The 12,917-nt window shown below is 30.2% G+C and overlaps 1 protein-coding gene across 5 annotated transcripts in view; it reads left to right on the forward strand.

The window, feature by feature from the left end:
- LOC132740680 (period circadian protein homolog 2-like) overlaps positions 1 to 12,917 on the forward strand; it is a 53,376-nt gene that overhangs the window by 27,432 nt on the left and 13,027 nt on the right. For 3 of the 5 annotated variants that reach the window (XM_060728625.1, XM_060728627.1, XM_060728626.1), the window contains exons 14-19: positions 270 to 384; positions 660 to 738; positions 1,196 to 1,364; positions 1,957 to 2,051; positions 6,060 to 6,188; positions 12,658 to 12,728. In XM_060728625.1, coding sequence (XP_060584608.1) covers positions 270 to 384; positions 660 to 738; positions 1,196 to 1,364; positions 1,957 to 2,051; positions 6,060 to 6,188; positions 12,658 to 12,728 — 658 coding nt within the window. The remainder of the gene's footprint in view (positions 1 to 269; positions 385 to 659; positions 739 to 1,195; positions 1,365 to 1,956; positions 2,052 to 6,059; positions 6,189 to 12,657; positions 12,729 to 12,917) is intronic. The other 2 variants (XM_060728628.1, XM_060728629.1) reach the window with 1 other exon arrangement.

A 12,917-nucleotide genomic window follows, 5' to 3' on the forward strand; every position in this document is an offset into this window, starting at 1 on the left:
AAATACAAAAAAATTGAACAACCAAATGTTCAGGCTGGCCAAAAGCTTATAACATGCAATTTTAGCAGGGTAAGGGGTTACCTAAAACTCACCGTCATATATTCATTTGTTGAATTTCTACATGTTATTTATTTAAACTAACTTAGAAGCACGATCTTTATTCAAAAATGCTTAAATTGTTTTCGAGTTATTGTTTTTACGTGGAAATGCATTCATAGTCAAGTATACAGACTTGTTAAACTATTTGACAATGCTTATTTGTTTTACAGGGGACCAGACAACACAGATGTTTTTAGTGAGAATTTCCACCACACAAGTAGAATAGAGGAAGACTCTGAAGCTATCAGGCTTGCACGACAGAAGATAAAAGACTTGCTGTTACAGGTAATTTAGGCTAAAATAAGTAGAATCCTGTTTAACTTGTTTGAAAATTATGAAAAGATTTTTAGTTAGCTTAAGGAAAGTAAGTTGCTCTACTCATGCTGATTTTTGAAGTACTGCACTCATGCTGATGTTTGAAATAATGTTCTTATGCTAATGTCTTAAATCATGCACTAATGTTGATGTCTAAAAATTACAAACTAGAAATACTTACTTAAACATACTTTCAAAGAAAAAACTAGATTGAATAAATATGTTGATATATATCTAACTTTCAGCCTGTAGAGACAGTCTATATTGGTAATAATGGAGACAAAACAGCAGCAAAAAGTGGCGGGAAATCTGTGGCAATTGTTGGTAAGTCATATGTACATGTTTATATATTTGTTGCATTTTGGTTGGCATTTATTGTACGGAATGATGATATTTATAACATAATTATGTCTTGCTCAGAAAGTGGACCCTCCACTTCTGCACCCAACCCCTACTTCTGTGACATCTTGGTTAAGCATGGGTAATCACTAACTTCTGATTATACTAAATGTAGTCTGAATCCATAATTTGACAGAGATACCATATAGAAGCTGCTTTTCTCCCAAAATTTCTGTATTGTGAAACAAAAATTGAGCAACTAACAACATAAGAGTTTGAAAGAGCTCTTGTTTTAATTGTTTATATCAGAGTTTGAAAGAGCTCTTGTTTTAATTGTTTATATCAAAGCAAGCATTTGTCAGTTGCACACATTAATTTTCAACAGTAAGAAATTTTGATGTAGTATAGAATGAAGAAATGTAATATTTATTTCATGTTACAGAGGAGAAGGAATCCACCGACACTGAGCAAGTTATTCCCCAAAATGAACACAAGACGATATACGCGAGTGAACGTGAAAAGTCAGCCATGCATGGCACTGGTGTACTGTTTAAGGAGAACTCAATAAGTCGGGCCTATGATCAGCTGAATTATACCAATTGTATAAAAAAGTAAGTAAAGAAGAGTGGTAAATTTGGTACAGATTGCTTGATTTTATCATTAAAACTGAAACATAACTTGTGTTAAGGAAGTGTTAGACAGAAATATATATCCAAAATAATATAATTTTTAATCAAGAAATGTATTAAAGAATTACTTCAGGTCTAATTAAGACAGGCTGAAAAGGGATATCGGACCTTGATGAATACTGACTCTTAGGGTATTATTAATTTATCGGGCTGATTATCGCCTTCCTGTTGTACTCTTCCATGTATTATTAACCTCTTCAGTAATTTTCTTTCAATTTTACTTTTGAACTTTTAGTCTGGTGTTCTTTTATGTATTATAATTAATCGTAAACTTTTAGTATGTTATGGGATTTCTGTGTAATTAATAACTTAGCAAGTGATAGACCTGATAGAGTTTAAATTATTTTATGTCCAAGCAAGCATTTTGTTATTTACTCACTTATTTTGGAGCATAATTGGAGGCCACTTGAACGGGCACTTCACAAGGTCCATAACTCTTACATTGATTTTGACAGAATAATGGCCCTTTTTGTCCAACAGACAGCTTTTGTTAATCAAATAATTGATGTTTCAGATTTTTGCTGAGTCAACCTAGAAGTTTCTCAAGTGACTCGGACCCAAAGAAGAGTTCTTCAGAAGATGGTTTTGACGAGGAAATGAATTCAAATGGTAAGCTGAAGTTTCTGAAAACTTTGGTAGCTTGTTTGAAGGTTTCCTAATGCTAATCCCAGTTTTTGTGTATTTAAGATTTAATTGCATTTAACACTAAATAAACTTATTATTTATATCCTCCTGCAATAAAAGTCTGGAGCATTTTGCAAGCACTCAAAAAGGCTTAACAATAGATGTTATCAGGAACTTGTCAAATGTGGGTTTTCCCCATCTAATTCAGGGGTACAATCAAAATGACTTCTATAACTTCACAAGCACTACTGTTCACAATAGTGATAAAGACATCGCGCTTACCACTCATATATTTAGCAAGTTGTAACTGTAATTGTTTATTTATACTATGGGATTAGATCAGGAAAAACCCGCATTTGTTTAGTCCCAGAGTATCTCTTTTTCAAATTACATGATTTCTTTGAAGAAAAGAGATCTTGTATCACATTAAAATAAGTAAATGGAAATGAAAAATACATTGTGAAAACTAACATATTTGGATAAGGGGAATGAATACAGAGTTATGTGTTGGCTATTATTCTGGGTAAGGGAGAAATTAATAGCTATTATTCTGGGTAAGGGAGAAATTAATAGCTATTATTCTGGGTAAGGGAGAAGTTAATAGCTATTATTCTGGATAAGGGAGAAGTTAATAGCTATTATTCTGGATAAGGGAGAAGTTAATAGCTATTATTCTGGATAAGGGAGAAGTTAATAGCTATTATTCTGGATAAGGGAGAAATTAATAGCTATTATTCTGGGTAAGGGAGAAATTAATAGCTATTATTCTGGGTAAGGGAAAAGTTAATAGCTATTATTCTGGATAAGGGATAAGTTAATAGCTATTATTCTGGATAAGGGAGAAGTTAATAGCTATTATTCTGGATAAGGGAGAAGTTAATAGCTATTATTCTGGATAAGGGAGAAGTTAATAGCTATTATTCTGGATAAGGGATAAGTTAATAGCTATTATTCTGGGTAAGGGAGAAGTTATGTTTTGAAATTTAAGGATTTATTTCTGATGAAGAAAATGAATGAGGTCATTAGGTTTAAGATATTTTAAGAAGAAAATCAGATGTAAATAATTAGATGCTAATTTAAAGATAATAGCAGCCATACATGTAAAGGAGGTGTATATTAGATAATGTTCATTTAAAGATAGCATTGTTTATGAATTTCTAAATTGATAAATTTAAAATATAAGATGATTTTAAAAAATAAGGGAAAATGTAATTAATTAGCAATAGAGCTTAATATCAATATTTATGAAATAAATGGAAAGGAGATTATTAAAAAGGAAAATGTATAATTTTTGCAGCAGTACTTTTCTATAGAAATCGAGGTAAATATCTAGTTCCATCATATAGGCAAGATTAATGATTAACTGGACTTTTTTTCTCTGAGATAGACAGAAGGTTAAAGAATATGTACATGACTTTATTGTAAAGTTTCGATCCTCAGATAGGGAAAAATGTGTTTATACACAGAGTTTTGGAATTAAATGTTAAAAATGGGTGTGGTTTAATTTTTAATTAGTATAGGAAGATACGTCAGAAATGGTTTTGTTTGGTTTTTATTTGGTTTTAAGTTTTGTTCGTTTTTTAGGTCAAGATTAAATTTTTTTTTCATTGATAATGTGTAGTATTTTGTAAGTTATTTTCAAAATGTTTATGGTTTGGAACTTTTTTTTTTGGTATGGGGGTGGGTCAAGATTTCTTCTATTGATAATTGATTTATAATTATTATTATGATAGAAATGCCTGGGTATTGGGACTGACTGTGTACTGGCAGATAACACTCTTAAATGGTATACCAAAATTCAGATACCATTTATAAAAATGGGTTGAATTAAAGATCAAGGTCATAATCAGTTACCTACTTTTTCTGAGAAATAAATTGCTTTCCAAAGTGTAAAAGTAAGTGCAAAGAGGTTGACTGGCTTAAAAATGTGAAGATGTTCACAGTTACCTTGGAGAAAAAGGTATGTACTGTAACAGACAAATTGATATACTATTAAAAATAATTGATATAAGTATTAAAAAACTAAAAAAAATTATATACTCTTAACATCAAATATTGATAAACTATTAAAAATGCCAACAATTGATAAACTATTTGAATTGCACCAGAAATTGATAATCTATTAAAAATCACCAAAAAATGATGATCTATAAAAAATAACCAAAAATTGTTATATTAATAAAGATATCAAAAATAGGTGTATTATGAAAAACAACACAAATTGATTTAATTTTGACAAACAACAAAAGTTTACTGACTTTTAAATAACATTAAAAATTGATAAACTACTAATAATCACCGAAAATTGATAAACTATTAATAATCACCAAAAATTGATAAACTATTAATAATCACCAAAAATTGATAAACTATTTATAATCAACAAAAATAGATGTTTTATTAGAAAACACCAAAATTGATAAACTTATTATTATTAAAAAAAAGACAAACTGTTACACCAAAGATTTCTAAGTCATAGTTACGTCAAAATGACAGATAAAAAAGAAGGATAGTTACGGTAGTATGTCAGCAGACATAGATTTTCTATTAGCACATTTAGCAATAGATATGCTTAACATATAAATTTATTGATCTTTGATTATGACGTAAGGATTTTACGTAAGCCAACATTAGACCTGTGTTGAAGAAGATTTTCATATGACAAAGTTTACTTTTGCAGAGCAGTAGCAAATTGCATAGACAGCTTAAGTTTGGCATGACAGTATATTTTAACATAAAAATTAATTTTAATTAAGTATGAACGAAAGAAAATGGAGTGGATTATGCTTTATACATGTATTCCTAATTTTGACGTTAATGGAAACATTGCTAACTCACCACATTGCTAATTGGCATGCAATGAGAATTGGTATTGGGAAAGAGACAATTATTTGAGTTAGGATTTTCTCAGTGAGTGAAAGGAAGGGCAATTGGTTATGCATAGGTAATAAATTGTGATTGAAATGATAATAATAACATTACTGGGGTCAACTTTTCTTCATATTAACAAATCAAACTGAAACATCATATGATCAGAATTATGTTAATTTAATAATTTAATGTTAAACAAACAAAACTGGAATCAAAGTGGAAAGCGTCTTTGGGTGTTGAGGTTGAACAAAAATAACTCAGATCAAATGTTTGAGGCTAGAACTCAGATCAAAAGTCTTTGGCTTCAAGTCTGATTAAAAGTTTGAGGTTGAAATCAGATCAGAAGTTTGAGGCTGGAATTCTGATAAAAAGTCTGAAACTTAAACTCAGTTCAAAAGTTTGAGGCTTGAACGCAAATTGATTGTCTGAGGCTTGAACTCAGATCAAAAGTTTGAAGCTTGAGCACACAGCAGAAGCCTGAGGCTTGAACTTAGTACATGGGTTTGATGCTTGAACTCAGATCAAAAGTCTGACTGAGGCTTGAAATCGGAACAAAATACTGAGACTTGAAAAATTAATCAAATCAAAATTCTGAGGCTTGAAATCAGATCAAAAGTCTTATGCTTGAACTCTGACTAAAAGTTTGAGACTTGAATTCAGATCAAAAGGTTGAGCCTTGAAATAAGGTCAAAAGTTTGAGGCTTGAACTCAGATCAACAGTTTGAGGCTTAAACTTGGATCAAAAGCTTGAGGCTTAAACTTGGATCAAACATTTGAGGCTTGAACTCAGATCAAAAGTCTGAAGTATTTTTAGTTTGTGGTTAAAAGCTTAGATATATATTGATATTAATGATAGCTTAGTACTAAAATTAGGTTTTAACATACATCTGTTTGATATAAGATTTATTACATTTAGAGCAATATACTAATCATTCTTCATACTTAATCTTTAGATAATGTCATTAATGTTTTTCTTTTCTTTATAATTTCCTTTTTTTATCCCATAATTATCTTTGCTTTTCATTTTTACCATTGCTTTTTACTTTATATCATTTGTTTTGTAACGCCTTGGCAATTGTTAAAACATATGTTTTGGGAGAGACAATGTTTTTCTGTACACAGGTAAATCTATTGAGAGTTGGTTAGCGACCAGTTTTGATGACCTGATCGGCACGAAAAGTTTACATCGCACATCAGATGGATCGCGAAGCCTGCCAGCTTTGAACGATGATTTTTGGAAAAAACGCATAAGTATATGCTCCCTTTTTTTTGTGTAATATGTGTTCATATGTGTTAAAACAAATTGTTATGTGTAGTGGCATTTAAGTCTTTTACTTAGTTAAAATAAGTTTTTGATTATATTTTATAAAAAAATTTTAAGTGCCTGTGCCCATATTAAGCTAAACTAAGCATAACGCCTATTTTTTTTGCTCAACTAAGCATAATAGTATTCTAGATTAGTTAAATTACAAATCTTATGTTCAGCTTAAAAACATTCTCAAATGTAGAATATTGAACACTTAAATAGGTTGTAGTGAATAGAGCTGTAATTTGTGAATCAACTTAGTTATAGAAGTAAGAGTTTATCTAAAAATACCCAGGTAGAGCAAAAAGTTAATTTTACGTAGTTACTTGCTGCGGGTGAATACCAGGTGAGTGATGTAGGTAATTCCTGACTCTCTTGTAAAGGATAGGATCTGTTAGCATTTGGATCAGATGTAATTTTTGATTACATTTTAGAGTTGTTAATGGCCTATTAATTAGGTATTTAAGTTTCTGCTTCTGCACATTGCTTAGATATTTTCACACTAAGTAATAATTGTCATAAAATAGTCCAGAATTAGTTAGATATATATAGAAAAGTATTTTAAGTTTAAAATTTATTTTGCTAAATTATTTAAAGAATAGGGGAGCTAGTATCTTTCTCTCCATCTATGTAACACTTAGTTAAGATTTTTGATACAACTTGGTTTCTTCTTAATATCTATTTAAGGTATTCTCTTGAAACTTCATAAATTTCTTCTGGTTCTTAATTGTAGGGCAGTGATCAAGAACATTAAAGTGTATAAAGCTGTATCTGATGAAATATGATATGTTGTTTATCATAATACTGCATGGCTAATTGTGACGTTTATTTAGTTTTATATACACAGCTGAGGTGAATTTATGAAGAAATCTCACTTCTTTTTTTCTAAAAAAGGAAGTTTGCTGTATTATCAATTTGTTATACAGATTCCTGACAGGTTAAATGCACTTATATAGACGGTTGTTTGGAATATAACCCTTGCCTGGCAGCTCTGATTATATTTCTTAACAGTCGTTTATATAGGGCCATATAACCTGACAAAAATCTTTATAACTAATAAACACATGAATATTGAACTTCAACAAAATAAAATGTTCCGAAATTAAATATTTCGCTGCTATTTTTAGTAGAATTTGCGATCATTTTCGCATGCCCTACTTCCTTTCAACACAATAAACTGAAAAATTTCTTTCCTTCTTGGTTCTGTATATAACCATTTTCATTGCAATCCACTCCACGGACAACAGATATATAGCTTTATACACTTTAAAGTTTAAATCATTCTTATTTTTTGAGTATTAAACCTACAGCATGGCTTTTGATTTATTACCCAGCATTACTGATAGTCGAGAATACTGTCCCTTTGACAGTTCTTATTTTATGATATAGTTTTATTAGCCTTTGTGAAAAATGAATGAAAAGATTTTTCCAGGAATTATGTAATGAGAAAACAAAAGGTATAGGTTTATTTTAACTGCTATTTTTTATGGTCCAGGTATGTGCGTGAGCACATACAGCGATACAATGATGGCAGGGTATTTCACACTCCCTTTTCCTGGCATGATAAGTACAACAGAAAAGTATCTTCACCTGTCAGACTGCGCATGTCATTAGTAATGCAATTTCATTTGATTTCAAAAACCGATCTTTCTTTATATTGAACTTGAAAATCAAAAAATCATTTAGTGACTTTTTTTTTTAAATGAAGAATGCCTGGCATGTAGAAAGTGCCTCACAATTAACTTACAATGCATATATATAGATATTATGCAACTTTTACATTGTAAGCTATATTCTTATTTCTTCATGGTCAAATTCAATGAAGAACAAAACAAAAATAAGAAAAGGAGGACAACAAAACTGGCCAAATGATTAGGAATGCCTTAACAAGAAACACCTGTAAAATTGTTATTGTCAAGAAACACAATTAGCTCTGGTAGCCCAAAGTTAAATTCTTATAACACTTAATAACTTAAACACTGTTAAAGCAACTTGTCCATCTTTCAATCTGGTCCAAATCATTCATCATTTTTATGAATCATTTCAAAATATTTATATATTAATTGAATAAGGAACAGTGTAACAGGCCAAAGGTTAACACCTGAGTGCCATGAAGAATTAAATTTTACTATGCAACAGTATAATGTAACTGCTTTTAAATTACATGAACTCTCCTACTCTTAATTAATTGAAGTCCAGAAAAAGGGATGTGTGCATAACCTGCTGTCATGTTAATTTTGATGTTGTATGAACTGTATAATGATATTGTATACATGTAAAATAGTCATCATGTGACATGCTTGTTGGGTTATATAAATTGGTTATTTGTGTTTGTGTACAACTGTCAGGAAATGAATGTATAGTTAGAACAGGAAATGGGTATGCCCTTTTAGTGAAGAAATGCTAAAATAGTGATAAAATAAGGGGGGAAAATGACAATGTAACTTGCATTTTTGATGTTTTAATAAATAATATGATTGAATACAACTACAGTTTGGGATGATGTACAACATAATTATATAAAAGGAACTGCACTGAGATTTGATGAGCAGTTGAATTTAGTAAGATTTAAACAGGCAAATTGACATTTAAAGCAGTTTGTATGAAGTAACAGGAAAATTGACCTGTATGAAGTAAGATGCAAATTAAGATTTAGAATAACTCTGCATGAAGTAATAGGCAAAGTGACACTCAAAAGAACTCTGCATGAAGTAATAGGCAAATTGACATTCGAAAGAACTCTGCATGAAGTAATAGGCAAATTGACATTCAAAAGAACTCTGCATGAAGTAATATAGGCAAATTGACTTTCAAAAGAACTCTGTATGAAGTAATAGGCAAATTGACTTTCAAAAGAACTCTGTATGAAGTAATATGCAAATTGACACTCAAAAGAACTCTGCTTGAAGTAATAGGCAAATTGACTTTCAAAATAATTCTGTGTGAAATAATATAAATCGACATTCAAAAGAAGTCTGTATGAAGTAATAAGCAAATTGACATTCAAAAGAACACTGCATAAAGTAATAGGCAAACTGACATTTAAAGCAATTTGTATGAAGTAATAGGCAAATTGTCATTCAAAAGAAGTTTTCATAAAGTAATAGGGAAATGAACAGTCAAAAGAAGCCTGCATGAAGTAATAAGAAAATGTTCAACATTCAAAAAAACTTTGTTACTTAATGAAGTTAAATAGGCAATTTAAAGTAGCATGTCAAAAGCATTGTGTAGTAAAGTTAAAGAGCAATTTAAGACATACTTGGTAAATTGGTGTCAATGTTGTTTGCCAAAATGGTGCTGATATACAAATGCTTTAAGTATAATTATTTGAGCTCACAAATTTGGGAATGTGTCTGGTTTTGCATGCATGTTCACTTGTGTTTGTATGGTTTGTTACAAGAGTTATTAGAAACACTTCAATTTAAATTTAACACAAGTGAGTAAAAATAACTAAAAAGAAATAAAGCAATTCTATGTTATGTTGATACAGAATTTTTCTGTACTCAAAGACAATTTGTGTAATTTAAGAACTTTTGCTGAGACACTTTCTGCAAAATGATATCAGAGCTAAATGACAAAGAAAAATTAGTGAGAAAAAATATTTAGAAAATGACTACATTTTAATAAAACATATCTTTTTTTAATGTCATTTTCAGCTTATATTAAATGCAATTGAGTGTGAATTTCATTTAGTATACTTGATTTATTTTTGTCATATTAAACTTTAATTTAATTTGATAGTGAGTTGTAACTGAGCTCATACCCTAAAAATAAGATAATAAGCCTGTTTTAAGAATAAGTCACCATTTTTTTACAGACAGATTATCAATACCTTATCGTCACCTTATATTAGTGCAATAACTGGTTAACTGCTTTTAAATTTAAAAGGACTTAAACTGTTACTGCACTAAGGTGAAGCTATGTTAATATCTAAAATCTTCTAGATTCATCATGTCACTGTAAAATTTCATATCCTTGAAAACTTACATGCAGCTTACTGAAAATTTAAAAGGACTTAAACTGTTACTGCACTAAGGTGAAGCTATGTTAATATCTAAAATCTTCTAAATTCATCATGTTACTGTAAAATTTCATATCCTTAAGTAAAGCTTGTATTTAATTAAACATAGAGTTTTCACACACATTAAGCTTTTGTTTCATGTGTTTTGAGCTCTAGATATGTTTAGCCTTTCGTTAATAGTTCCCAGTAACACCCCATGCATGCACAGTTGTGAAATACAGTATCATTATACAGTGAGCGTTGTTTGATATAGAAAATATCTCATTGAAACCGTTTTTTTTTATATATCTTACTTATTTTCAATACTTTGTATTATTGAAAATGACTTTGATGTTGAATAATGATTTGAAATTGAAATGAAAAGTCATTGTGTTGACAAGGCTATGATAGTTGGGTTTTTTTTGTGCAAAACATTGTGTTTTGCATCTTTAAGTTTAATTATTTCAGAATTTTTATTGTTTTTATGTTAAAATGAAACGATATAGTTAATGTACACATCTTTAAAGCTGGCAGATGGAATACCAAAAACACAGGTGATACTAAATAGTGTAGTACAGAAAAACATGAATATTATATTTGATATCATATGAAACAAGGTAATATGTTAAATAATAATATGTTGATTTTGTTGTTGTTGTTGATGTCCCTTATAATTTACAAACTGCTCCTGCCGATGGATTTCTTAAATAGAGGATATTGATTGAGTGTAAGTTCAATACTGAATTTATTGCACGAGTTGAATAAAATTTGATTATGCGAGCCTCAGGCGAGCATAATATTATTTGATTCAAGGAGTTCAATAAATTCAGTAATGAACTTACACAAATTTAATATTCTATTCATCACACACCCAAAATAAAGACCATTTAAAGTGAAAAAAAAAAGAGTCATTTTTCATTGACAAACTTTTAGTTACGATAACATTTAGTGCGTCTTTACACTATGTTTGTATAACCTTGATAACGTTTTTCATCTCGGTCCCAAACATGCGTTTTAACAGAATTTTCTTGCTATGAATATTGACCCATCATTACGTTTTTGTTTCAAGTCTGAAGACTTTTTTTATCTTACTCCGCCATTTTAATTTTAACAATTTTCTACATTTGTTAGATCTTGAAAAATACCTGGATAAGAAACATTATATCATTTTAAGTCAATGTCTACATGCTGTATATGGCTCATTATGATACTGTATGTTTGTAACATCACTTTTCATTGGATAATCATGACTAAGGGAAGAGGGTGAAAAGTCTCGCCTTACACTTCTCCTCTTTATCCATTTAATTATAGCGAAAGTTTATGCATTGATAATGTTATAATCCATTCATGTTAAATGTTTTGATCAGACTGAAATGAATTAACTAGGTTTAATCTAATAATTACGGTACCTGGCATTGTCTTTTAGTTGAATCTTCACCACACTTTGGATATGCTAATCATTCTTTGATGGTTCAGCCCTGATGTTTCATCATTAGATCACGTCTTCTCTCAGTTTGTAGTTTTATTTCTTTGCCTGGCTTGTTAAGGGCTGACACAAGAGCTGAAAAAGGGAATTTTTACACTTTTTTTAGTCATGATCGTGTTTTACATGAACAAAACCCCAATGACACCGTTACACCATTTAATGACACTATTCTAAGTTAGTAAAAAAGAAAAATGAATACTATATTAAATTTTTCGGAATAAATGTGGCATGTGGCAAAGAGACCCAGGAAGGACCTGCATATATTGAAGATTCCCATTTTGGGGAATTTAAACTACGCTAGCAAGCTAAGTTCCCCTCACGACACTTTAAAAAGGTGCAGACCCAGCTGTGTCATTTCATACTTGAAGAATAAACATTGTATATTATCCTTGAACCAGCTTTTTTTTCACGTAAACTAACAACCTTAGCGGCTTTTAAATTTTTGAATTTTACCAGTTAATAGAATATGATATGTGATAATTGATTTATTATTTTTCCAGTCCATTTGATCATAATTTGGTTAAGAGATTGGACACAAAACCATTTCCTCTTAACTTTGTGTATTAATTTTCCTTCTTTAAAAGTGTATGTTTTATATATGAATATTTGCATACAGTGAACAATTAGCATTTGAATATCCTTGTTATTAGTATAATAACATTTCTAGCTATAATAAAAAATAGGTAACCTAGATAATGAAGCCATTATGAGCCAAGTAGACATTGACTTACAGTGAGCAATGTATTCTTTAAAAATTAATATTGCTACTTATATCTTTGCAGGCACAGAACAATAGTGTCCATGCTTTTAATCCTTTCATTTGCAGGATATACATCAACCTTTACAGCTATACAATTATTTTTCAGTATCTTTTGGATTTGGTTTAGATCAGTTGCTAAGCAATTTTTCTTTTCTCTATGTCTTTCAGTTCTATCCGATTCCGACTTTGACTTTGACATCAGCGTTCCTAAACCCCCGAGTTTTGGGAGTAGTACAAAGGTGAGTGAACTTTAAATAGGAAGTAGGGTTGTTGGCTTTTCATTTTAGAAGACATATGTATAGATATTTCGTTTTACTGTTAAATGAAAATATTGTCCTAGTTATATTTTTCTCTCTTGGGAGATAACCTTGAGAGTTGTGGCACGGCTAAATGCTTAACACGTCAGACTGGTAATTTCAGGATTTCTG

The sequence above is a fragment of the Ruditapes philippinarum genome, unplaced genomic scaffold (assembly GCF_026571515.1).
Source record: "Ruditapes philippinarum isolate M1 unplaced genomic scaffold, ASM2657151v2 ctg861_1_1_1_1, whole genome shotgun sequence".
Lineage (NCBI taxonomy): Eukaryota > Metazoa > Mollusca > Bivalvia > Venerida > Veneridae > Ruditapes > Ruditapes philippinarum.